The 25790-nt window shown below is 36.3% G+C and overlaps 1 protein-coding gene across 2 annotated transcripts in view; it reads right to left on the bottom strand.

Annotated features, from left to right (window-relative positions):
• TMEM196 (transmembrane protein 196) overlaps positions 1-25790 on the bottom strand; it is a gene marked incomplete at both ends in the record, with an annotated part of 59501 nt that overhangs the window by 3517 nt on the left and 30194 nt on the right. For both annotated transcript variants that reach the window (XM_080701309.1, XM_080701310.1), the window contains 2 exons: positions 43-297; positions 2491-2547. In XM_080701309.1, coding sequence (XP_080557435.1) covers positions 43-297; positions 2491-2547 — 312 coding nt within the window. The remainder of the gene's footprint in view (positions 1-42; positions 298-2490; positions 2548-25790) is intronic.

The raw sequence follows: 25790 nt of genomic DNA, 5'->3' as shown, positions 1-25790 counted from the left end.
TCTTCACATGGCAGCTGTAGGAGGCAATGGTACAAAACTCACTTTCTCAGCCATCTCATGAGAGTGATGCAGGGAATGCTCCCTTTCTGAGAACATCCTCCTCTGCTCATAGCTGGCTAGTCGACAAGTGAGCCAGGAGGACAGGGTGCAGACCCCAATCCCAATGCACGCCAGGGACATGGAGGCCAGATGCAGGGGATATAGGGAAGAGGTCTTCTTTGTGACTGCCCGAAGGAACTGAAAATTCAGGATGCCCCCAATGAGTCCGCAGATACAGCAGGCTGAAAAGAGGATCATCTGATAAGAAAAAGAAAGGGGTGTTAAAGCTGGGGAGGCAGAGGTGCCCAGAGCTTGTGCTCTGTGCATTGCACAGCTGGAAGGATGACCTAGAACAGAGAGAAGGTTCCCTGGGTACTTCCAGTGCAGGCTCTACTCTGCATCACTGGAGAGGGAGTGGACTGCAGCGTTTCAGAGGCATGCATCTGATAAAACCTCTGACGTGAACAAAATTTACCTCTCAGCTAGATTCACATTTAAGTAGTATTTACTTACTACTTATTGTGTACTACTGTACTAGGAACTACAATAGGCATCCTCTCAATTATCCTTCCCAGTGGTTTTCTGAGTGAGATACTAATCCATGCTTTGGTAACAGGAATGGTGCTTAGGTAGCACTCAAATTCAGGTCCCTGACTCAGGTTTCCTGGTGTGAATCCTATTTCACTGACATTCCTCTCATCAGGTAGGAGACTAAACTGCAGAAACATTTGGAATGGAGAAATTTTTATAAAATTTGATTGGGGGGGATAGAGAATTATTGGGGCTAGATGTTACCTTCAAATGGCAGGTAGAATCTACCACTAGATGGTAGATTTTAAAAACTTCTTTTTATGAATTTTTAAAAATAATTTATAAGAAAGTTAGAAAGATAGAAAAGAGTGGTGGCTTAAAAATGGTCCTTCTCTCTGTCTTTCCTTTTTACCTCCCTTTCTCATTTCCATCTTTTCTTCTTTGCTTTATTCTCCCCAAAAGTTGTTCCTACACAGGCATAAAAAGTCTTGGTAGAGGAAAGGTACAGAAAGAAGGAAGGTCATATCTAATGGTGGGAGTAAGGTTGGAGATGTAGCTCAGTGGTAGAGGGTTAACTTAGCACACACCAAGTCCTGGATTTGATCCACAGAATGAGGAGTGGGAGAGTCTTCTACAAACGTGCAAGGCTAACATAGGAGGATTGCAGGTTTGAGGCCAGCATCAGCAACTTTGTAAGACCCTGTTTCAAAAATAAAATAAAGGGCTCGAGTTATAGCTTAGAGGTAGAATCCCCCAGGCAGTACAAAAAAAAAATCCCCCAAAGCTTTTCTTTTCCCTTTAACATATATTTTTTTTAATTACATCTTATAAGCAGGTAGGTACTTGGAAGAACGTGAGACAGGAGGATCATAGTTCAAGGCCAGCCTCAGCAACTAATTGACACCTTGTTTCAAAATAATAATAAAATAGGATTGGGAATATAGGTCAGAGGTAGAATTCCCTTGAGTTCAATCTCTGATGCCACAAAATTAAAATTAAAAAGTTACATAGTATATGTCTACAGCAGCAGCTGAATTTCTTATCCTTTTTGTCATAATATGTATCATCACAGAAAAAGGCATGGTTAGAACAAGGGGCAAAATGAATATAATCACAATGCCCTTCTTCCCTGGCCTGCTCAGATATCTGCTTCTCCTTAGAAGATCACTTACGAATGTTCTTCTGTGCTACTGATTTTGACAACTTGTGAAGGTTTGCAATCTTTCCTTTGGGACTTCATAAAATAAGCCATGTTTTGTCTTTTCAAACTCTCATAAAATGCTGCAGGAGAGGGGATTCCAGACTTGAGCATGCAGGGTTCTTCTGCAGCCAGTATAAGTTCAGTGGGAGCACGTCTCCTACCCCAGAATCCCATTACAGTACCACAAAATATCTGAAAACACTTACATGTGCATCCACAGTAAAAAGACAAAAACAAATCCTTAAGAATGGACTGTAACCATAGCAACACAAATAGCTGTCTTGCTGCTTTGCAAAGGAGCTTCCCAGTCAGGAAAGCAAGCTATCCTTAGGCCAAGTTCCATTTTTAAACAGTTAAATTTCCCATCCACACAAGCTTGATCTTTTTTTTTTTTTTTTTTTTTTTTTTTTTTTTTGTCGCACTGAAGGATTCGGGTGATTGCCTAGAGTCTCTAAGTGGGAAACTGGGGACTGTCATCCACAGCGGACATTAAAATTTATGAATTCACGTATTGAAAGTGTATATCAAAGCTATTTCATGTCAGTCTCTACTACTTTAGATGGTTTTCTTTGAAGCAGGAAAACCAGGATTTGTCAGTCTCCCTTTCATCCTAAATTAGTAACATTCAGTATATGAAAGTTGGCTAGTCATAATTTTGGTGTTTGAATTCTTATATTTCAAACACTTCAATACACAGTACAAACAAGACAAAAACTTACGACAAGTCCTGATTTTTTTTTGGCGCACAGAATTCCACATATGCCACAGAGAAGAAACTGCAAAGGAAAAGAAGAAAAATTATTCCATATTCAAAGAGAGAAGAACAGCTAGATTTGAGCTCATTAGAATTCATTCATGACACTTGCTCCAGGGAAGCTTGAACATTTTAAATTTTCATCAAAAGCTGGAAAGGAACATAACTCATTATAAAATGGTAAAGGCTAAAATAATGTACCCTGTAATGAAAATTAATTTTTAGCAAAATTGGTAAAAGTAATTGTGGATTTAAGCAAAACTCAATCAGTTTGAAACCAGGCAAAATTATGAAGTAACCAATTTAGAGTTTTGCTTCTCGGACTTTCTTTCACTGTCTTCTTATCCCTCTCTACTTTTTCAGCGTGAAAAGTGGTGAGATATGTTCATTCATACTAAGCGACTAGAATGTAATAGGTTATACTAAAGGTAAGAAATTTAGGTCAATTGAGAAGATGTGCATCAGGCAGGAGGATGTTTATTTATAGAAACACTATTTGTATCTCTCTAATTGGTACAGTGGCTACCTCATTCTGTGCAGAAAGACTGTCCTTGTCCGTATGTCAAAACAACACAAGGAGATAAAGTTACTGATAGTATATAATTCATGTAAATAAGAACACTGCTGATGAAATTGCTTTGCAAAAGGAATGACATCAAATCATTTACCAGTGACAAATTATTAGGCACTGTAGTTATTATAAAATGATAAATCATTTGATTTGGACAAACACATATAGGGCCATTTGAGTGTAAATTTGCAAATATGTCTGACTTGGGCTAATCCATATAAATAAGATAATTCATTAATACATAATAAGTCCACTAAAGCTATTCAAATTTGGGGGGGAAATTGTGTTCTATTTTATTTTTAAATTTTGGAATCTCAAAACTAATCTCAAATTAGAACGAATAAAACAACTGGTTTCAAATAAGTATTTCACACCTGAGAAGATTTTTTAAAATTCGGATAAAATATTCTAATAACTATATGCAATAATATGTAATAAAATGAAAAGTGGGTAAGTGAAGTAGCAAAGGGAACTTTCACTGTAAAGGAGCAAATGATTATCATGCAAGCAGTGCTGTGGGAAGACATCGAGGGGCCCATGGGTATATAAGAATTTCTTAGATAATTTAGATGATCTTTCAAATTAATAATGAAGGATTGGGATCATTTTTCAATAAATAAAAAATAATTTGTTAACCTTCTCTAACATTTTTCACCAAAATTAATATGAAACAGCTTGAGTACTTAAATGTATAAAAATTTATAAACGCATTAGGAGATGATCAAGTTAAAAATGTATATAGTTTTAGAGAAGTGGGACACATTTTCTAAATATAACACTAAAATCAAAATCAAAATATGTGTAAATATTCATGAAAAAATTATGATTATGATAGAAATATAACTCTCAAAGACAAAAATATACATTTGAGATTATAGTAAAAAATATTTAACAAAGGGCTGACATACTCTGTAAGTAACTCTAACACAATATTTATAGTACTATAAAGCCTTAAGAAGATAGAAACTTGGAACTTTATAAAACTATTTTAATACATTTATAACATTTAGAAACCTTAAAAAAGTGATTTCTGAGTGACAGTTTCTTAGCACCTTCTGTGCCCTATGTGTAGATAACCCTGTTCTCAAGTGAAGTCTTCTTACTAATTCCATCTTACCTACTTCAAAGCCATGGTCAAGCAATTCCCATTTGGACCAGTTCTGTATCTTTTCATCCTTTGAGCTAAAGACTGAAGTCCAAGCATGTCTTTCTCTTTAACTTTCCTTGATTATCTCTAACTCAACCTGAAAGTACACTTGCTCAGAATTCATTCTTGAAATAATTTGAAAATAATTTTTTGGCTCTTTTGAAAGAGAGATCTTTGGCTCTTTTGGAAATATGTAAATACCACCATTATTTATTTACATAAAGCTCAAGGGACCTCAGGAGCATAAGCAGAGGTCTCTTCCCCAGCCACATGTCAGAACATCTCGGTGACAATGAAATCACTACATCTAGGTAACAGTTGTCCTACTTCACTTGGATGGAGCGGAGAACAGAAAGTTCAGGGCTGGAGACAGGGAAGGTAGAAAAGTGAAATCAAGCCATATTCTTTCATTTCCCTTCAGCCTGGAGTGCAAATATACTCTAATAATTACTTCTGTTTGAACATTCAAAATCCACATTCCTTAGAGAAATCCTGTAATCTGAGGAAAAAAATAAACACATGTAATGGGAAGTACACAAAATCATGGAATAACTAAGTATATATTCCATGGGTAGATATCCCATAAGCAAATAAATATTTACTTAAATTTAGCCATTATCAGCTGGGCATGGTGGCGCACACTTGTAATCCCAGCATTCAGGAGGCTGAGACTGGAGGACTGCGGTTAGTGGACAGCCTCAGCTACTTAGTGAGGACATTAGCAACTCAGTGAGACCCTGTTTCAAAGTAAAGAATAAAAAATAGGGCAGGGGTTGTAGCTGGGAGGTCGAATGCCCCAGGGTTCCATCCCCAGCCACGGAAAGAAAAAAAAAAAAAATTAGCCATTATCATTTAAAGAGAAGAGAAAAAAAGAGCCCTCAATGTTGTAATATGAACCTCTACGCCTTTGGCTATTTTTACCCCTAAGCCATAGCACTAGGTGATATTTTAATGATGACTTAATTTAGCTCTTATAGTTTATATTTAGAGACCTGGGGAACTAGAAGTCCAGGAAAATTTAGTGACTAGCTAAATATCACACACGAAGGCCACCAGTCATGCATATAATTTATGGTTTTATTAAGTGTCTAAGTTAGTTTGTTTCTATTAGTATAATGGAAATTATTTCCAAAGTGTGTGTGTGTGTGTGTGTGTGTGTGTGTGTGTGTGTGTGTGTGTGCGCACGCGCGCACGCACACACGTACATGCAAGAATGCAAGAACAGTGGACATTATGTTAGCAAGTCCAACCAAAGTATTCAGTGAACATCTACTCACCTGCAATTGCTATCTTTGCCCTTGCTATTGGCAATTTTCATTGTGATAAAAATAATTAGAAAGACAGTCATTGTCTTACATCCTGAAATTAAATGTACTTTATTTATAAAATAATTTGTGATAATATTTCAAAGTAGGTTTTTCTCAATATGCAAGGATGTAAAAGTACTTACCAACATCATATAGGTAAGTAAGCACTCATAAAAAATAGCTAAAACATAGTAAAGCTGGTAACTGGTCATATGTACGTATGTTTTGTGTGGGGGGAGATAAATGGTGTGTGCAAAAGTCTGCCTCTTCCTTAGATTTTTTTTTTTCAGATATGGAACCCAGGGACATTCTACACCTGAGCTACACCCCAGCCCTATTTTTTATTCTTTATTTTGAAACAGGGTCTCCCTAAGTTGCTGAGGGCCTCACTAAGTACCTGAGGCTGGCCACAAACCCATTATTCTTCTATCTTAGCCTCCCAAGTATTGGGGTTACAAGCATATGCTACCATACTTGTCTAGATCTTTTCTTTGAAGAAACAATAGTGCTGTGCATGGTGGCATATGCTTGTAATCTCAGCATTCAGAAGGCTGAGACCAGAGGATCACAGTTTGTAGATAGCTTCAACTACTTAGCAAGGCTCCTCACATCTCAGTGAGACCTTGTTTCAAAAATAAAAAGACAAAAAAAAAATAGGGCTGGGGTTGTAGCTCAAAGGTAGAATGCCCCTGGGTTCCATCTCCAGTACTGAAAAAGAAGGAGGAGGAGGAGGAGGAGGAGGAGGAGGAGGAGGAGGGGAAAAAGCAGCAATAGCTAAAAAGATTTGGAAGAAGGATAACAAAGCTTTTTATTTCTGGTACATATGCAAGCAAAGATGGCTACTATAAATAGAGGAAATGTAGAAGAAAAAAATTATTTACACAGGAGGATAGGCAAGAACTCATCTTAGACCTAATGTCCCATGACTACAGTGAATGAGAGCCATCAATCATTGGAGAATAGGCAGGAGCCTTCTACTTAGATTAATTGTAGATCCAAGGTAGAATTTGGCTTGTCACAAAGAAAAGGATGAAGGATTCAAAATACTGAGAAAGTACCACCACTACGGGCAGGTACACAGGACCTTTCTAAGCTGAGATTGGCCCAGAACAACACAGAATCTTCTACAGCACTTCACCTGCCCTTCACCATGAACCTCACACATGGGAATTTTAAGTGGCAGTAGTCTCCCGTCAAGGGAGGCCAGAGCATGGGAGGAGAGCCCTTTGTGGTAGAAGCTGGTGGGAACTCAAGCTGAGGGTGGGGAACTGACACTAGAAAAAAAATTTTTTGCCCCTTATTTCCTTCCCAGAGCGTGAGGAAACCCTACCCTGCCATTAGAAGAGTTTGCACCATAAGAATACCAACAGCAACACTTAATTTCTTGCTAGAAGGAATCTACTTCTCATACTAACAGCCTAAAAGAAGATATTTAGGTAAAATTACTTCAGTGCTTAAAAATAAACAAGACTTGGAACTGTGAGTTATGGTGCCCAGCCTAACTTTTATTCAAACAACAGATCTTAATGCACATGTGGCCAAAGGCACACTGAATTTAGTCCCCCAAGAAACTGTGAACGTTACATTATATCACACACACACACACACACACACACACACACACACACACACACAAGATAGATGTGATTAAGTTAAAAGTCTTGGGATGGAAAGATTATAAAGGGGTACTCTAATTATAACCACAAGGTTCTTTAAAAGGGGGAGCAAGGTCAAAAGAGATAGAGGCTGTATGTTATAGTTTGGATTTAGAATACCTCCACCCCCCAGACATCATGTAGACAAGGGAGTCATATTGGAGGTGGGCTTTGTTGCTGAGGACAGATCCCTGGGGATGTGACCTTGGGAATTATATATGGTCTCTCCTCCCCTTACTCCATTTCTTGCTTTTGGCCTCTATAATGTGAGAACAGAGCCCTTATACACATACTCTGTCTTTGCTCCCATGCCACGGCCTGAGATTTGCAGGCTTTATCCAACAAAACATGGACTGACTGGCCTAAAATCTCCAAAACTGTGAGCAATTATATCTTCCTTCTTCTAAGTTGTTGTTGTCAGTTTTTTGGGGTTACAGAAATGAAAATGATGACTGAAATACTATGTAATGGCAAGAACAAAGAGACGAAGAAAAGAGACTTGAAGATGCTACACAGCTGGCTTTGAGTTGGGGAAAGAGAACCATGAGGCAAAGGATATAGAGGGTCCCTGTCGGCTGGAGAAGACAAAGATTCTCCCTGGATTGCAGAGAAGGGATGAAGTCCTGCAGATGCATTTTAGACTTCTGGCTTCTGAACTGTGAAAGAATAAATTTCTGTTGCTTTAAGCCATGAAATTAGTAGTAACCTGCTACATAAGCAACTGGAAACTAGTACAGGTTTCAAAACATTATATCACATGAAACTTTAAGAGAATTACTAGAATTATTGTTCTTAGAGAAGATGTAAGAGAATAATGAATTAGGAAAAACACAGAATGAAACAAATAGTTAATCTATTTGTAAACTGCTTAGAAAAATTAGTATGTATTTAGAATGGATATCCCAGATGATTTTGGCATGAGATTTGCTGTGTTGGGATAAAGAAAACATAAGCAAATTGTTCTAAAATTTTTGTATCATTTAACAAAATGATAGAGTTCCTAACTAGTTCTAGATATTGATAGAAAAACAGAAGTTCAAATATATGCATTAAATTACAGAAGACTAGAAAAATAAAAATAAAGAGAAAAATATAACCGCAAAGATTAATTCAACAAATTTCAGGAAAGTTAAAAAAAACACTCAACGGGCATTGGTTGAAAATCACCCCAGGCTATGGCCATGACCACGGGTGAGATTGGGTGCCCAAAGAAAGCCTCCAGGGGCTCAGCTCACCACCTATACTGCCCACTGTCTGGTGTGGGCAATGAAACCCAGGCCCGGACATTACCCATGTGGCCACTCGCGCGCTCTGGCCTACCACCGCCAGTCCCAGACCCTGTTTATTCTCTGCAGATCGCCAGTGTCCTTCCGACACCTCCAGGACCTTGCGGGTGGGAGGACACGGTTGTCCCCAACTTTCAAATACAGTCTAATTGGATGTGTAAACAAATTCAAAGAAATAAAGTAAAATTATAAGATATATTGCTATATATAACCCCAATAATATAAGCAGACTAAATGTGAATGTGTTCACTCTTCCTAATAAAGCGCTTGTTAATAAAACTTAACCAAAATGAATGAAACCCTGTTCTTTTCTTACTGATGTTCCCTTCCCTGCCCTCAGTTTCTGTTCTTGCTGACCTAAGAGATGAATTCCTTATTAATATTCTTTTCTTTCCAGGAAGGTTTATTTGGGGAAGAGACTGAGAATACCAAAGGGTAGTGGAGAATTTCCCAGTTTTATTATAATGGATGATTTGGGAACTATGATTATTGTGGAAAGAGACAAAAGAAGCAGTTCTATCAACTAGAAAAACATTCCTGGGTAGAATATAGGTGAGATTATGAAAGATAATGAGCCAATATTAAGACACCACATAGTGTTTTCCCATCTTACCTTTGACCATTTTCAATGAAAATACTTTTGCCAAAAATTTCTAGCCATTTCAGAAAATGTGTAATTTGAAAGCACTCTTTGTGCTATCTTCTCCCACTCAGCATAATAGACCAACCCACAAATTGAATGAAATATATTCATAACTATTAATTTCTAATGTATAGAAAATGATCAGAAAAACACATTGATAAATGTTGAATGGGGTGTAATTGATTTAGAAGAATCTACCTCTGTTAGACAATATATTTGTTTTATAGCTGGATTAAAAATTGCATGACTTGTTTGCTACTACTGGTTCTTGAATATTTTTATCCTACCTCAGTCATTTTTTAGTTAGAAAATGAAAACTACAAACACTTAACTGAATTAGTTTGGAGTTTAACATGCAAGAATCACATAGAAATCAGTTCATATTTTTCTTGATATTAATAGCGCTGATATGATTGTAATTTTCTGACATCAACCTTTGCTAGATTTATCAGGATGTCTCCTTTATTATGGGCTTTCTTTCATTTGGAATCCTATTTCCCTACTTATTTCCATAAAAATTATTTGTGTAAAATGAGAAAAGTTTATCATTTTGGAAAGATTACCTGAAAGGAGCAATTCTCAAACTTGGCTTCATATCAGTTTAAAGTTCCTGATGACAGCTATGGCATGTGCCAATAATCCAAGTACTTGGGAAACCAAGGTAGAAGAATCACAGTTTCGAGGCCAGATTCAGCAACTTAACAAGGCCCCCAGCAGCTTAGTGAAAACCTTTTTCAAAATTAAAGCTAAAAAAAGAAAAGTGCTACGGATATAAGTCAGAGGTAGAATTTTCCTGGGTTTAATCTCCAGTACTACCAAAAAATAAAATTCCCCATGCCTTCACCAATTAGCAACCAGAATCTCCAAGGTAGGCATCAGTATTTTTAAATATTCCAAGGTAATTCCATTGTGCAGTCAGTGTCTAAGAATGATATGCCCTAAGAATCACATATCCAACAGTGCCTTACCTGCTTACTTCAGGGTTCTTCACAGAAGCACTGCCATTCCCCGTAATTACTTTCAAGGAGATATGGACAAACACAATAGCCAAATAGAGTGCTCTCCAGCGAAGAAACACTAAGACTACACTGGTAATATAAGGTCAAAGAGTCAGAGCTCTTTGGTCTCTAATGGTGCTTAGAAATAGAGGTCATCATTTCATTATCCTTTAATTTAATCCTCCCAGGGCCTTTCATCATTGCTAGGAGATTTTTCTAAGCCTCTGATCTTTTCTAAACTTTCTTCATATTTTCTGTTTTGCTGTGGTTAACTAGATCTAGAACTAGCCATGATACACTTTATGTCGAAGAATCTAAGTTTTTATTAAGAACCTGAAAAAGAATATAAGAAAGATACTCATACAAATAATCATACCTGGAGAAAATATTAAAAGGAAATAGATTAAAATAAAGTGAGAGCAACAATAAGAAAATAAACAACTGTATTAAAGCATGGGAAAAAGATCTGAATGGATTCCTGAACAAAAAGGAGAGATACACTTAGCAAACAAACTGGTGAATGAAAAGTATTCAACATTGGCCCCCCACGCCCCCGTACTGGGGATGGAACCCAGGGCATTCTACCTTTGAGTGACACCTCCAGCCCTATTTTTTAAAATTCTTTATTTTGAAACAGGGTCTCACTGAGTTGCAAAGGGCCTAAGTAGTAGCTGAGGCTGTCCTTGAACTGCGATCCTCCTGTCTCAGCCTCGCAAATGCTGGAATTACAAGCGTGCGCCACCACGCCCGGCAACATTATTTTTCATTAAGAAATTGAAATTAAAATTTAAGCAGCTATGAAACACCAATGTACATGTAGTTGAATAGGTAAAATGCAAAAAAAAAAAAAAAAAAAGAAACAAACAAACCTTATGCTATCACTGCTGGTGACTGTTGTTTGTAAAATTGTGCAGCTGTTTTGGAAAACAGTGTGGTGGTTTCTTACACAGCTAAATACAGTCTTCCTATATTCCCTGATAGCGCTTTAAGTGTTTATCAAAGAAATTTGAAATGTTATGGTTTTATTTATCACTGTTAAAAACTGGAATCAGTAGCCGGGCGTAGTGGCGCACGCTTGCAATCCCAGCATTTGGGAGGCTGAGACAGAAGGATCGCCATTCGTGGACAGTGTCAGCTACTTAGCGAGGCCCTCTGCAACTCAGTGGGGCCCTGTTACAAAATAAAGAATAAAAAATAGGGCAGGGGGTGTAGCTTGGAGGTCGAATGCCCCTGGGTTCTATGCCCAGACGCTTGAGTACAAAAAAAAAAAAAAAAGAAAAAAAGAAAAACTGGAATCAGTGCAGTTATCCTTTAGTAGATGAATGGATAAACTGTGGTACAACCACCTAATACAATATGATTCAGTACTAAAACAAAATGAGATATCAGTCATTTAAAGACATTTAAATGCATATTGCTATATGAAAAACATGTCTAAGAAGGCTGAGAATAGTATGATTCCAGTTATATAGCACTTTGAAAGAAGGAAACAATAGAAATAGCTCCCTCTCAAAAAAAAAAAAAAAGTGTAGTTTGTATAGTTGCCAGTGTTTGTGGTGAGGTAGAAGAGGTTGAATACATAAAGTATGGGTGATATATTTTTGTTTTGTTTTGTTTTTGCAGGTTTGGGGATGGAACCCAGGAGCATTCGACTTCATCTCAGCCTCCAGAATGCTGGGATTACAAGCGTGCGCCACCACACCGGCTTGGGGTGGGGGGTATTTTTAAGGCACTGAAATCAGTTCGTGTGATATTGTACTTATGGATACATGCTATAATGTATATGTTAAAACTTCATAGCAAAAAAATACTCTAATATATTTTTAAAAAATCTACAGAGTAAAAGAATCCCAGGATAAAATATAGAATGTGATCAAACAATATAACTATTACAAATCTATGACATGATTTTACTGTCATATGATTTTACAGAGAAATGGAACTAAGTAACTTTGGAAATAAGTAGTCTGGAAGACTAATGAAAAAAATAATAGAACACTGTACCTAGGTTTGACAAAAGTGTTTCATATTAATGGTTAACAATATTGATACTACTATACATGTTAACTGAAATTAATAATTGAGTAAATATTTGGTGAGTGGTGGGTGATGAAAGGCAGATTTCTTACTGTGGGAATATGTTTCTAGATAAGCAAGGAAAAGAGGCTAGTATAATATACATGATAAAAGATCAGAATTGAAGATGTCAGTCTTAATCAGCTCTAAACTTAATATACAAATGCTTAAATATAGAAATATTTATAGATATGTCTACATACATATTAATGTATAATCAAATATTTTCTTGATTCGTCAATGGGTAGGGCCTTGTGGCAATGAAACCCCAATAGGAAAGAACATATCTATCACCCGGATCTTAGTTTCTAATGCCATTCTTCAATAAAAGGAACCAAGTGTCCCTAGAGAAATGGCTAAGTTTCAGACTGCAGAATAAAACATATAAGATGAACTTGGAACATGCTATAGTACCAGAAAGTAATTAGGTACTCAACAAATAAAGAACTGATTTTTGTCAAAGGGAAAATGGACTGAGTTTCCAAACACCAAAGTTGGAATAATTTGAGAAACAAAATGAATAAAGAAGTATTGGATTATGACCTCAATATCCATGAGGTCATAAAATTAAAAATAAATGACTGAATACATCAATAAATGGGAAAAGGAGAAAAATAGCCCATGCAGAAAAATTCCAAATAATTTATGTAGATACTTTGCTATGTAGAAGGTAAAGTATAACTCCCTCTAGTTAAATGTAGGCCATATAGTGATTTCCTTTCAAAGAGCAAAATATAGGAAGGAGGAAAAAGGGTAACTTACGAGTGGAGAGAAGAAATAAACACTGCCTTGCTCAAGTGACCAAGGTCAATATCAACAGCGTTGCCATGGTGATACATGACCTGATGAAAACGGTAAGGATGTCCACTAGGATCCCTTGTGTTAAACACTAGAATGGAGCTTCTAAGCAATAATTAGATAACAGAAATTATAGATATTGAAATCAGAAAGATAAAGGCAAATTATTATTATTTGTAGATAACATGATCAATTTATCAAATCCCCAAAATAAACAACTCTAAAATTTGTTATAAAAATAAGGTAATTTAGTAAGGAAACAAGGCACAAATTAATATGTGAAAATTAATAGTATTTATTTATCAGAAGCTGTAGTGGTTTGTATCTTTCTGATTGCTAATGATGCTGAACACCTTTAAATAAATTTATTGACCATTTTTATTTCTTCTTTTGTGAAGTATCTATTTAGTATCTATCAATTGTCCATTTATTGATTGGGTTTTTTTATTTGAAGTCATTTAAATTCTTTGTTTATTCTAGATATTAGTCCTTTATCAGAGAAATGGGTTTCAAAGATCTCCCATTCTGTAAGCTCTCTCTTTAGACACTTGATAGTTTCCATTGACAAGCAGATACTTTTTTAGAACCAGGGAGGTAGTCTAGGGGAAGTGAGGGATGGGAGAGAGAAAATCAATGTAGGAATCGTTTCAGTTGACAGTATGCTCATAGGTGAGAGGACCAGTGTCAATCTCAATACCCAGTATGGGGAAGGGGGAAGTAGGGAGGGAACTGGGGGAAAACCCACCAAATATATGCATGTGTGTCACCATCATTATGAATTACATTATGATGTGAGACTCTAATGCACCAAATAAAAGTATAAAATAAATTTTAAAAATTCTTAGCTAAAAGAAAGAAGAAGCTATAATGGGAGAATCTCATTTTTAATACAAGAAGATAGAACTCTTAAAATTAAATTTTATGCCACAAGTGTAAACCAATAAGGAGAAAAATTTTAAACATAAATGAAGAACATAATACTAAATTTGTAAGAATGAAAAAATTTTAACATGATGGCTATGTTTATGAATAGGATTAATGCTCTTATAAAAAGGGCCTGGTGTAATATTTTTGGTCCCTCTTCCCTGTGTAGGAGTTTTGCCGCTTTCCTGGTTTCGTTCGGTTAAATACTGAAGAAAAAAGAAGAAAGAGGCCTGAGAGCGTGTTCATTTCTTCAGCCATGTGATACTTTAGAGAATGAGCTCTCACCGGACACTGAATCTGAGAGTGACTTATCTTGTGCTTCTCAGCCTTTAGAACTCTGAGCAATACATTTCTGAGGTTGATTTAATTTAATTAATTTAATTTAGTTATTTTTTGTGTACTTGGGATTGAACCCAGGCACATTCTACCTCTGAGCTACACCGGCCAACCTTTTTTTTTTTTAATTCTTTATTTTGAAACAGAGTCTCACTAAGTAGTTGTGGCTGCCTGCAAACCTGTGATCCTCCTGTCTCAGCCTCCAATATATTGGGATTAGAAGTACACACCTCTAGGTGTGGTGGCACATGCTTGTAATTCCAGCATTTGGGAAACTGAGACAAGAGGATCACCATTCATGGACAGACTCAACTACTACTTAGTGAGGCCCTTTGCAACTCAGTGAGACCCTGTTTCAAAATAACAAATAAAAAATAGGGCTGGGAAGCCGGGCGTGGTGGCACACACTTGTAATCCCCGCGCTTGGGAGGCTGAGACAGGAGAATCACACGGGTTCAAAGCCAGCCTCAGCTACTTACTGAGGCTTTCAGCAACTTAGTGAGACCCTGTTTCCAAATAAAGTATAAAAAAGGTCTGGGAGTATAGCCCAGAGGTAGAAAGCCTCTGGGTTCCACCCCCAGTACCACCAAAAAAAAAAAAAAAAAAATAGGGCTGGGGGTGTAGCTCAGAGGTAGAATGCCCTGGGTTTCATCCCCAGTAATGAATAAAAAAAAAAAAAAAAAAAAAAAAAAAAAAAAAAAAGACGTGAGCACCAACACGCCTTGCTCATTTCAGAGGTATTTTGTTATAGAATCTGAAAAAGACCAAGATAAAGAGATTTAATATTAAATGTATGCTAATACTTTAATTCATTATGTTAATTTAACATAACTCAACAAAACACCAGACATTCTAGTCTTTTGAATTAAAAAGCTAATTCTAAAATTAAAATTAAAGATTAATTATCATTCAGAGAAAATATCAGAGGAAAACTGATAAAGATGAGTTATGAAGTCGTTGAATGTTAATATAAGCTATTAGAACACATTATAAAACCTCAGTAATTAAAACAATGATATTTGCATTTGGATAGAAAAACTAAACAAACAAATAAAATTGCAAAGACATAAATAGATAAAATGTATATAAATTAGTTTTATAATAAAATGGCATATTTAAGAAACTATGAAAAATAGCCATTTTATAATTTGTATTTGGGTATCTGTGTATCCATCTAGAAAAATAAAATTAGTTCTATAATTTATACCATCTCAGGAAAATAGTCCAATTAATTAAAGATTTCACTTACTGATAAAACCATAAAAACTAGAAGAAAATAGAATTCCATTATTACTTTGAAGTAGCAAAGACATTTTACCTATTGTCTAATAATCCAAAAAAAAATAATTTATGAAAAAACTAAGAGCTAAGAAGTTAAAACTAAGGAAAAAGCTTCCTACATCACAAAAAATATGAACAAGTTCAAAATTATATACTGCAGAAAATATTTGCGGATACAAACAAAAAATTAATTTCCCTAATATAAAATGAACTAAGCCAGGCATGGTGGTGCACGCTTGTAATTCCAGCATTCAGGAGGCTGAGACTGGAGGATCATGGTTTGTGGAAAGCCTCAGCTATTTAGTGAGGCCCTTCGCATCTTAGTGAGACCCTGTTTCAAATTAAAGAATAAAAAATAGAGCAGGGGGTGTAGCTCAGAGGTCGAATGCCTCTGGGTTCCATCCTCAGACCCGAAAGAAAAAAAAAGAACTAGAAACCAACCAATAAATAAAAGACTAATGATCTAGTAGAAATATAGATATGAACACATACTTCCTTCAAAGACAAGTTATTTTAAACATAAGTAAGCTTAACTTTAGAGTGAGCGAAATGCAATTTCAGACTCAACCATGATTTTTCTACATATCTGACTGGCAGAAGCCTTGTTTAATAATTAGTTTGATAATCTTGGCAAAAATCAAGAAAATTAGACCACCATGTTTATAAAAAATAAATTGATGCAATCCCTTCTGAGAAGAATGTGTCAACAATTATCAGTTATATAGGTATAGCACATATATTTATCATGTATGTATTTCTCATTTGCCTCAGCAGTCACATACTGAGAATGTATCCAAAAGATATAATCAGTGTGTAAAAGGATCTATGTGCCATGTGATTCATTTTCGTATTGTGAGTAACAACATGAGAGGAAAATTTCAAATGTCAGTCAGTACGGAATTGGTTAAATTCAATAGAATTCTCTGCCCCTATGAAAAATATGGGAAATCACTATGCATTGACATGGAAAGTTCTCCAATATGTATATTTAAGTGAAAAAAAGCAAAACTCAGAATCATATATGTCATGATTTTTTGTGTGTAGAAAGGCAAGAAATAGAATAATGTATATAATAATATACTTTTTGTGGAGAAAGGCAAGAAATTATATATAATTTGCTCAGATGTATATGAAGTAATTCTGAAAACCACAACAGAAATGGCTGTGATTATTTGGGTTAGAGGAGTGATGATAGAAGGGGCCTGAATTTTCATTAAATATCCTTGGTTTTATTCATTTCTGAGGCATATGCAGCTGTTGCCTATTTAGAAAGTAAAATAAGTAGCCTCCTATTTGCTAATGGCAAAATTATTATGTAGGGAAAAGGGAAAAACAGCCCATCAAAATTCATCTTTACTGGCAAATACTTTGTGCTCTATGAGGATCATGGTTCATGGAAAGCCTCAGCTATTTAGTGAGGCCCTTCGCAACTTAGTGAGACCCTGTTTCAAATTAAAGAATAAAAAATAGAGCAGGGGGTGTAGCTCAGAGGTCAAATGCCTCTGGGTTCCATCCTCAGACCCCCCCCCCAAAAAAAAAAAGAAGTAGAAACCAACTGATAAATAAAAGACTAATGATCTAATAGAAATATAGATATGAACACATACTTCCTTCAAAGACAAGTTATTTTAAAATAAGTAAGCTTGCGATATGTATATTCTCAGAACGTTCTCAGGAAATCGAAAATATTTCCATATTTTGCAAGTTAAAGAGTTCTGCTGCTGTGTCTTCAATCTTGGATCTAAGGCCACTGTCTTGCTCGCCTATATACAAAACTGGACTTGCCTATTGAAGGGGACTGAATTCAGAACCTCCTAGAACTAGACCTTCTAGGCACAAAGATGAAAATGTCACAGAGTGGTTTACAAGAGCTGAGCTGTGTCCTTGAGATAATGAAGGCTGGAGGTTGAGTGCGATTTCCTTCTTAGTTAAATACAGTGAAAATGTAGTGGTTTATATCACTCCATATTAAGATAGGAGCTACTTTACCTTCAATGACCACCAGAATTCATCTTTATTTAGAAAGGGATTTTGTAGTCCTATTACATTCATAAGAATAGCTGAAATAAAGGTTTTTGGGTTTTTTTTGCAATGTATTTTGATTGTCTCTAAACCCACTAAGGAAAAAAAATGTTGAAAGAGAAATTTTAGCCAGGAATGGTGGCACACACTAGCAAGATCCTGTTTCAAAATAAAAAGTAAAAATGTCTGGGGTATAGCTTGGAAGTAGAAGAAAATAACTTAGGGAATGAGAGAAACAGTTCGGAACTTCATGTGAACCTCCATACACAAAAGTGGAACACTGTCATTTTCTTTGCCATCCTTGACATTGCTGTGGTAAAGGATCATCTGTTATACTCAGCTCTGCCACATCTTCTCCTACAAAGTTGTATGGTTGGGATAAAATTTCTAGATGGTATAACTTAAAACTGAATGAATGTATATGTGGATAGATGGAGGTATTTACACTTTACATGGGAAGAGGCAAAAATTAACCAATTTTAGCCAATTCTAAAACATAAATGGATGCAATTCATCTTTTTATTGAATAACATTTCAATTATTTTTTTCCAGAAACATTCATAATTGGTCATATCAGATTAATTCTCTTCTCAATTATAGTGTTTGAAAATAAATTGGACAGTATTGACTTTTTAAGTATAATAGCCATAGCTGTGGGGATTCTAGAAGATTCCTTTTCAATCCTCAGATGCTCACAACATAAACTCTTCTTTTTCTTTTATAAATTTTTATTGGTGCATTGAAGTCACATCTTAATGGGGTAAGGAACTTGTGGAGATATACATTCTCTCTTCGGGCTCTCTCTCTCTCTCTCTCTCTCTCTTCTTACTGAGATTGATCTCAGGGATATTATATCTCTGCACTACACCCCTAGCCTTTCTTATTTTTTATTTTGAAACAGAGTCCTGCTAAGTTGCTCAAGTTCTTACTCAATTGCTGAGGCTAACGTTGAACCTGTGGTCCTCTGGTCTAAGCTTCCCAGATACAAGGGATTACAGGTGTGCACCATCACACTTGGCTTCAATCTCTTCTTTATTTCCTCCTCTCATCTTAAATGCACACACTATTCTAATCCCATTGCAATTTTTTTTTTCTGGAAGAAATCTAGATACTTTTTATTCAGCCAAAATCAAATAATTGAAAAACATCAAAAGATATCAGAAAATGCTTCAACACATAAAAACAGAAGGTTCATTGTTTTTATATTTGGTAGTTCTTTTGAACCATTGAATACTATTTCTGGCAAAACATGCCTGTCTACAAATAGAAGTTCTGAAGTAAGGAAAGGTGGACCACATTTTCCGATTATGATTAGAGGCCTGTTTTGGGGGACTATCACTAAAGCTAGGCTGTTGTCCTTGTTGTGCATTCTTTCTGGGAAAGAGAGAATACTGTTAGAGAGGAGAAGGCCCCCCTAAAAATAACAAACCTTACAGGTTCTATAACAACTATAAGCCTGACTTTATATGCCAGCTTAAAATCGTTTATGGGATCTCATAAAGTGAAGAAATCTCTCTTCATTTGAGAGCTGTTCATTATGCAATACTTTCATCTGAATGTCTATTCACCCAGTACAAGATTTCCCTCAATAGTCTAAGGATATCAAGGGTATATTAAAGCCACTGATAAGCCAGGAGTGGCACACGCTTGTAATCCCAGCATTCGGGAGGCTGAGACTGGAGGATCACGTTTTGGGGACAGCTTCAGCTACTGAGTGAGGCCCTCTGCAACTTAGTAAGACCCTGTTTCAAAAAAAAAAAAAAAAGAAAGAAAGAATAAAAAAAGTAGGGCAGGGGTGTAGCTCAGAGGTCAAATGTAGCTGGGTTCCACCTTCAGAACCGCAAAATAAGCAAACAAACAAAAAACCGACCATCCAACCAACCAAACAAACAAATAGATAAAAAAAACTACCCATGTTACCTGCCTATATCTTCTCCAAGTATACACTTTGAGAATCTGCTTTTGAGTGTCTGGTAATTTGGACGAACTTTGCACCGACGATTGGAGTAGCAAAGGGCTTGACAAGATTTTTTTCAAAGTGACAAGAATTTTTTTCAAAGAATAACTTTTGAAGACCATTTTCATCAGAATGACACAAGGATACTTGTTAGAACTGCAGATTCTTTGGACTCCACTAAATCAATTTTGATGGGTGAAGATGAAGAACCTGCATTTCTGAATCAATCACAAGGTAACTGTTATGCTCCTCATAGTTTGAGCACTGATTTAATGATGTATTTTTGGCTTTAGATGGACTGGCCCAACGATGATCTTTCCAAATGTGGAACCTGGTAAGCCATCCTGAAGGGTAACCACGTTGGAACATCAAATGGAGTGGCAGTGGACATCTAATATTAGATCGCAGAGATTCCCTAGGTTACATGATAAACAGATGTCCTTCTCCTTCCTCAAAGGTTTATACTCTTCATACAGAAAAGTCATCTCTGCAGGGCATAGTGGCACATGCTTGTAATCCCAGCATTCAGGAGGCTGAGACAGGAGGATCGCGGTTCAAGGACAGCCTCAGCTACTTAGATTTTTTGCAATTCAGTGAGACCCTGTTTCAAAATAAAGAATAAAAAATAGGGCTGGGAGTGTAGCTCGGAGGTAGAATGTCCCTGGATTGCATCCCAGTACCACAAAACAAAACAAAACAGAACATTCATCCCTCCATTCCTAGATATTAAGCCAGATTTAAAAAATTATACTAGCGGGAATTGTGTATTGCTCATATGTATTTTCATCACCCACACAAGGAGAAAATGAATGCTGCTCTCTCTAGACTCAGTTTCAGACATTTTTATGTCTCTGAGCAGCAAGTTTTTATGGCTTATCTTTGATAGGCTGATTTCCACCATCAAAAAACTGGTGGTATAGTCAATTCTTCTAAGCTTTATTTGCTTCTCTGTTTCCTGTGATGAGGTTTCATTTCTAGGGATCAAGATACCTACACAATATATCTAAGGAATAAGGGAACTGTTTCCCACTCATTCTGGGAATTGAACCCAGGGTTTCGTGCATGCTAGGCAAGTTCTCTACCACTGAGCTACATCCAATTACTTAAAGTTGGCTGAGCTGGCCATGAATCTGCAACCCTGCTTCAGCCTCTGGAAGAGCTGAGATCACAGTCATGTACCACTGTGCCTGGCTAACAATCGCCATTTTTTTTTTTTTTCCCACAGAAAAAGACAGAGGTTTTATTTAGAAAAGTGAGGGATTAAGAGTGAAGGCATTCAAGGGGAAAGGCAGACCATCTTCAGAGGGGGAGAACATCCTGGCTAGAGCATCTTTTTGGCTTTTTCAGTTCTTTTATAGAACCCTTAAGAGGGAGTGGGTGGGGTCTCACAGTGGAGGTCTGGACTTTTTCTTAATCTTCTGGTTCCCTGGCTAGGAGAAATGGTGGTGGGTGGCTGGTTTTTTTTTTTTTTTTAATTTTGGTGGTACTGGGGGTGGAACCCAGGGGCTTTCTACCTCCGGACTATACTCCCAGACCTATTTTATATTTTATTTGGAAACAGGGTCTCACTAACTTGCTGAGAGCCTCACTAAGTAGCCGAGGCTGGCTTCAAACCTGTGCAATCCTCCTGTCTCAGCCTACCAAATGCAGGATTACAAGCGTGCGCCACCAAGTATGGCTGGTGTTGGACCTTTGTCCTCCTTGTGAGCCCTTTGTTTACTAAGCATCTTAGGAATCTCAGGTGCTGAGAGGGGCTATTGTGATTAAGGGTGTGGCTCATTTAGGCTTCTGCCTAAGACAGAAGATACCCTATAGGATAATGTTAGAGATTATGAACTTTCCAGATTTTAAAACTATTTTTTTCCAATTTATCTCCTTTCTACCTAATATTGCTATTTTAAAGAGTATTAATCTAGTGGAAAATTTCTAACCCAATTTCTGTTCCTATATTTCTGATTTCCTCTCCTTTTTAAGAGACTCTGGAGCAGTTGATTAGAGGCCTGTGAATATACTCAGGGAAGAATTTTGCTTCCACTCTGATCGCTCTGCTATAATTTTATAATGCATATTTTGTGTCAGGCATGAAATTATAATTTCCTTCCTGAATATATTTATGACAGAGCTCATCAGTATACATAATTGGACTATGAAAACCAAAAGACTGGAAAAAGCAAACCAGGCTGATGTTTCCAAACTCCGTTGAAAACCAGTGAGTTGCAGAGCACTGTTTATAACTCAACTTGAAATTCCCAAAGTGGAAGTGTCTCTTCTCTCCACATGACTATCCAGTTAACTTCACATTGCTTCTAAAGGACAATAAACATATCTGGCATCTTTCCAGGACCTGGTTCCATTTGATTGACAGAGAATCCTAAAACCTTCACAAGGTCAACAGGGAGACTCAAAGATCTAATGACTAAGGGAGCCATTAGAGACTTAGAAAACTGGTAAGAGATTATAAGTTTCTCATGGCCCCCCAAAAAACCTAAAATAAGGTCTTACAGGAACGTGAATCAGGCAGTTAAAACCAGCAGATTCTGGGAAATGCATCTGGAGAGTGAGGTTTTTAAGAACTGGATTTGGGAAGGAGGTATTGTAACTGAAGTACAGTAACAGTGCAAATGATTTATGAACTTAAGGACCCAGGGAAGATGCTGAATTTCCGAACTGTTTAAGAATAGCTCTGAATGGTGGTTACTGTGCCTCATTGATTTATGTTACTAATGTGATAGCTTTCAGCCTGCTCTGGATAAAGAACACCATAAAATCATTCTGAACCCTTCTTCCAGCCTTTCTGGGCTCACTTCTTCATGACTTAGCAATTTTACTACGCCAGTGAAGTTACGTAAAGGACTGCACACTTGTCTTTGTGCTATTCTAATACGATAATACAGTGAATCAAAAATAACTTACATTCCCAACAGAAATAGATAATAGGTGCTGGCTCATAAAAAGCCAAAAGATTAAGCCTGATAGATTTTCTATTTCCTGGAGTTAAGGTATGCTTTTACTGAAAAGCCCACAAAAGTTGCAGGAAGAAATAATAATGTGGCATAAAGAAAAACATCAGGGTCATTAAAAAAAAACACTTCCGTTATGCACTTTGTAGAAAACACGAGACACTGAATTCTTCACCAATATCCTTTAGCATTACAATTATTAATTAAACTTACTGGAAGAAGAATTCCGAGATGTCTTAACAGATGGACTTTTATCATCATTCTTTAGTTCCTTTATTTGAATTCCTGTTAAAGAACCCCCAAAAGGAAGCAATTTCTCAAGTATTCCATTGAGATAAATTGTACAATTTCTATAGTTTACTTTTTTTTGAAAGTTTGCAATATTTCTGTTTGGGTTCTTTTCTCCAATATTTTGAGAGAAACTAAAAAAAAAAAAAACCCACTCTTTATTAATTCTATTTTGTGTGTAGAGAAATTAAGATGCCAAAAAATTATAGCAAGTCAGCAGCAGCAGCAGCAGCAGTTCAATGAGAAAGTAAGCTTGAGACTTCCAAGCCAGAGCTATGTCTTTGATACCTCTAGGTATATTATGTGCCGATATTAATTTCCAAGATGTAAAAAGCAATCAGAATCTGTATGCTACACAGGCACTCAAGCAGGGAGAGGAAGCAATTGTCACATCACAGAAGTCCCCTCTTTATTTGCCCTTTGTTCTAATGATTAATCTATAGTAAAGTTGTAAAGGAAATTAAGGCATTTAGCCTTAAAAACCCTAGAGACAATTGAACCCTTTAGCCCTAAAATATATAGAGGTAATCAGTGCCTCTGTTTACCTCCTCTCTTTTGAGACCTGGCTTGAGTATAGAAAAAGTGAACTCATTTGCTGCTTCAAAGCACCCTAGATGATGAACAACCAATATAGCCTAATACAATAGAGCCGGAAGCCGGGTAGATTACTGACCTCTATTGAATAGAGAAAGAAGAACCCACAACGCTATTCCAGCTGTAACATATCAGGAGCACCATGCCAAGAAAATATTCTCTTTAAAAGATATACCCTGCCGGGCGTGGTGGTGCACGCTTGTAATCCAGTATTCAGGAGGCTCACACCAGAGGATCGGGGTTCACAGACAGCCTCAGCTACTTAGTGAGGCCCTCCCCAAATTAGTGAGACCCTGTTTCAAAATAAAGAATAAAAATGGGGCATGGGGTGTGGCTAGGAGGTCAAATGCCCCTGGGTTCCATCCCCAGACCCACAAAAAAAAAAAAAAAAAAAAAAAAGATAAACTTTTAAAATGTTCTTGGTTAAAAGTTTTTGAGGAAATTTTCTCTGATAAGAAGGGCAGCTATATAAGCATTATGTAACCTTAGTGTTTACGTTTCCCCTTGAGAGATTTAAAAAAAAATTTTCCCCCTTTTTCCCACTATCCGTATCATATTCAGCCTCAGGCTTTCTGCTGTTTTTTTTTTTTTTTTTTTTTTTTGCCCATTTATGGATACAACCTAACAAAATAAATCCCCTTCCATTTATCCCTGCAACAAAAATAAGCTGGTATTTTCAATTGAACATGGTTAGAAAACAAGGGGGTAAAAAAGAAAAATAAACAAAGAAGGAAAGATATGTCTTTTTTCTGTTTCATAATTCATCTAATATGCAAGCCCTGCTCCATCTCTCAACCTGTATGAGGGACTCAGTTCCAAGGATTTGCTTAGGATATCAAACCTTAGGAGACAGAGAGCCAGAGGCCACTTCTGTGGTCATCTGCTCCCAATTGAAATAAATTTTGTTATATTTTGTGGTTTGTTCTAACAAAAAAATAATTATTGTGCTTTTTTCTGTTTTTTACCCAGATATTTTTTTATCAAATAAATAAAAAGATCTATATTATATTAAGGTGCTGAAGCTACCAAAATAACAGTGCATGAAATTACATGATTGTTGAAGGATAAGCTATGTAGAACAGCAGCCTTTGTTTTTGTGGGTTAGGATATGCATATTCATAGGTTAAAGCTAGTACTACTCCAAATTCTGTTCTTTAGTCTACTAGAAAATAGGAGTAGTTTGAAATGTAGCCTAATACTTAGGAATGTCAATGCTTGATCCAACAACAATGGAAAGGAATTACATGGAAGGAGATTTCAACTCACTATCAGGAAAATTTTTATAATGAACAGAACTGTTGAAAAAGTAGCTTGGGATCCTTCACAACAGAAATGATCTTCTAATTGGCAATGTTTGGGGAGTGGGTAAATGGCCACTTGTTAGGATTGAAATAGTTCTGACAAAGGCTTGAACTAGAATATTATTAAATATACTCACATTCTATTTGAAAGGAATTTGTCTTATGGCTACATTCTTAGCCACTTTAGAGATCAGTATGGAGTTTTCTCAAAAGACTAGAAATGGAACCACCACATGACCCAGTCATATCACTCCTCAGTATCTTTGAAAAATAATTGAAGTTAGAATACTATAACGATATATATATACATACATACATATATATATATATATATATATAGTAATATAATTCACAATAGTCATATTAGGGAATAAACCTAGGTGTTCATCAACAGATGAATGGATAAAGAAAATGTGGTATATACATACAATGGAATTTTACACAGCCATAAAGAAGAACAAAGTTATGTCATTTATAGGCAAATGAATGGAACTATAGAGTATGTGAAATCAGCCAGTATCAGAAAGTTAAGAGTCATGGAGTTGTATGCTTTTTTTTTTAATAGGTGGAGCTAGAACGAAAATAAGAAGTAGAAGGTATTTCAGTCAAAACGAGAAAAAAGTAAAAAAGTAGAAGGGGCTTGGGGGAGTGAGGAAAAGAGAGGAAAATGAGGCTTAAGGGATGAAACAAGTCAAATAAATTTATGTCCATTCATGAAGGTTTCACTACAATCTCACTAATATATATGGGAGAGATAAATGGGGTGGGATGGTAAAGGGAAATACACCAAGCAGTGTGTATGTGTATGCTTGTATCACATTGTATCTAACTATGTATATATATATATATATATATATATATATATATATATACTTGCATATTTATACTTCACCAATAAAAGCATAACTTTTTTTTTCAAAAAATTAGATTTCAGTGACATGCATGTGGCACTCTGTAATCTATATTTGCTGAAACAAAAGACATTTTAGGCTCCTGCTGTGTCCTGAGCTATTTATTATTGAGTATAGATTAGTCAAGTCAATTTATAAATAGAAGGATTTGTTGGTTAATTTAGACTACTAATTATAGCATGTCAGCTACAATTTATTATAAGTGAAGAA

The sequence above is a fragment of the Muscardinus avellanarius genome, assembly GCF_963383645.1.
Source record: "Muscardinus avellanarius genome assembly, chromosome: 9".
In the NCBI taxonomy this organism is placed as follows: domain Eukaryota; kingdom Metazoa; phylum Chordata; class Mammalia; order Rodentia; family Gliridae; genus Muscardinus; species Muscardinus avellanarius.
The sequence above is the reverse complement of the archived record's forward strand: the minus strand, read 5'-3'. Positions and strand labels throughout refer to the sequence as shown.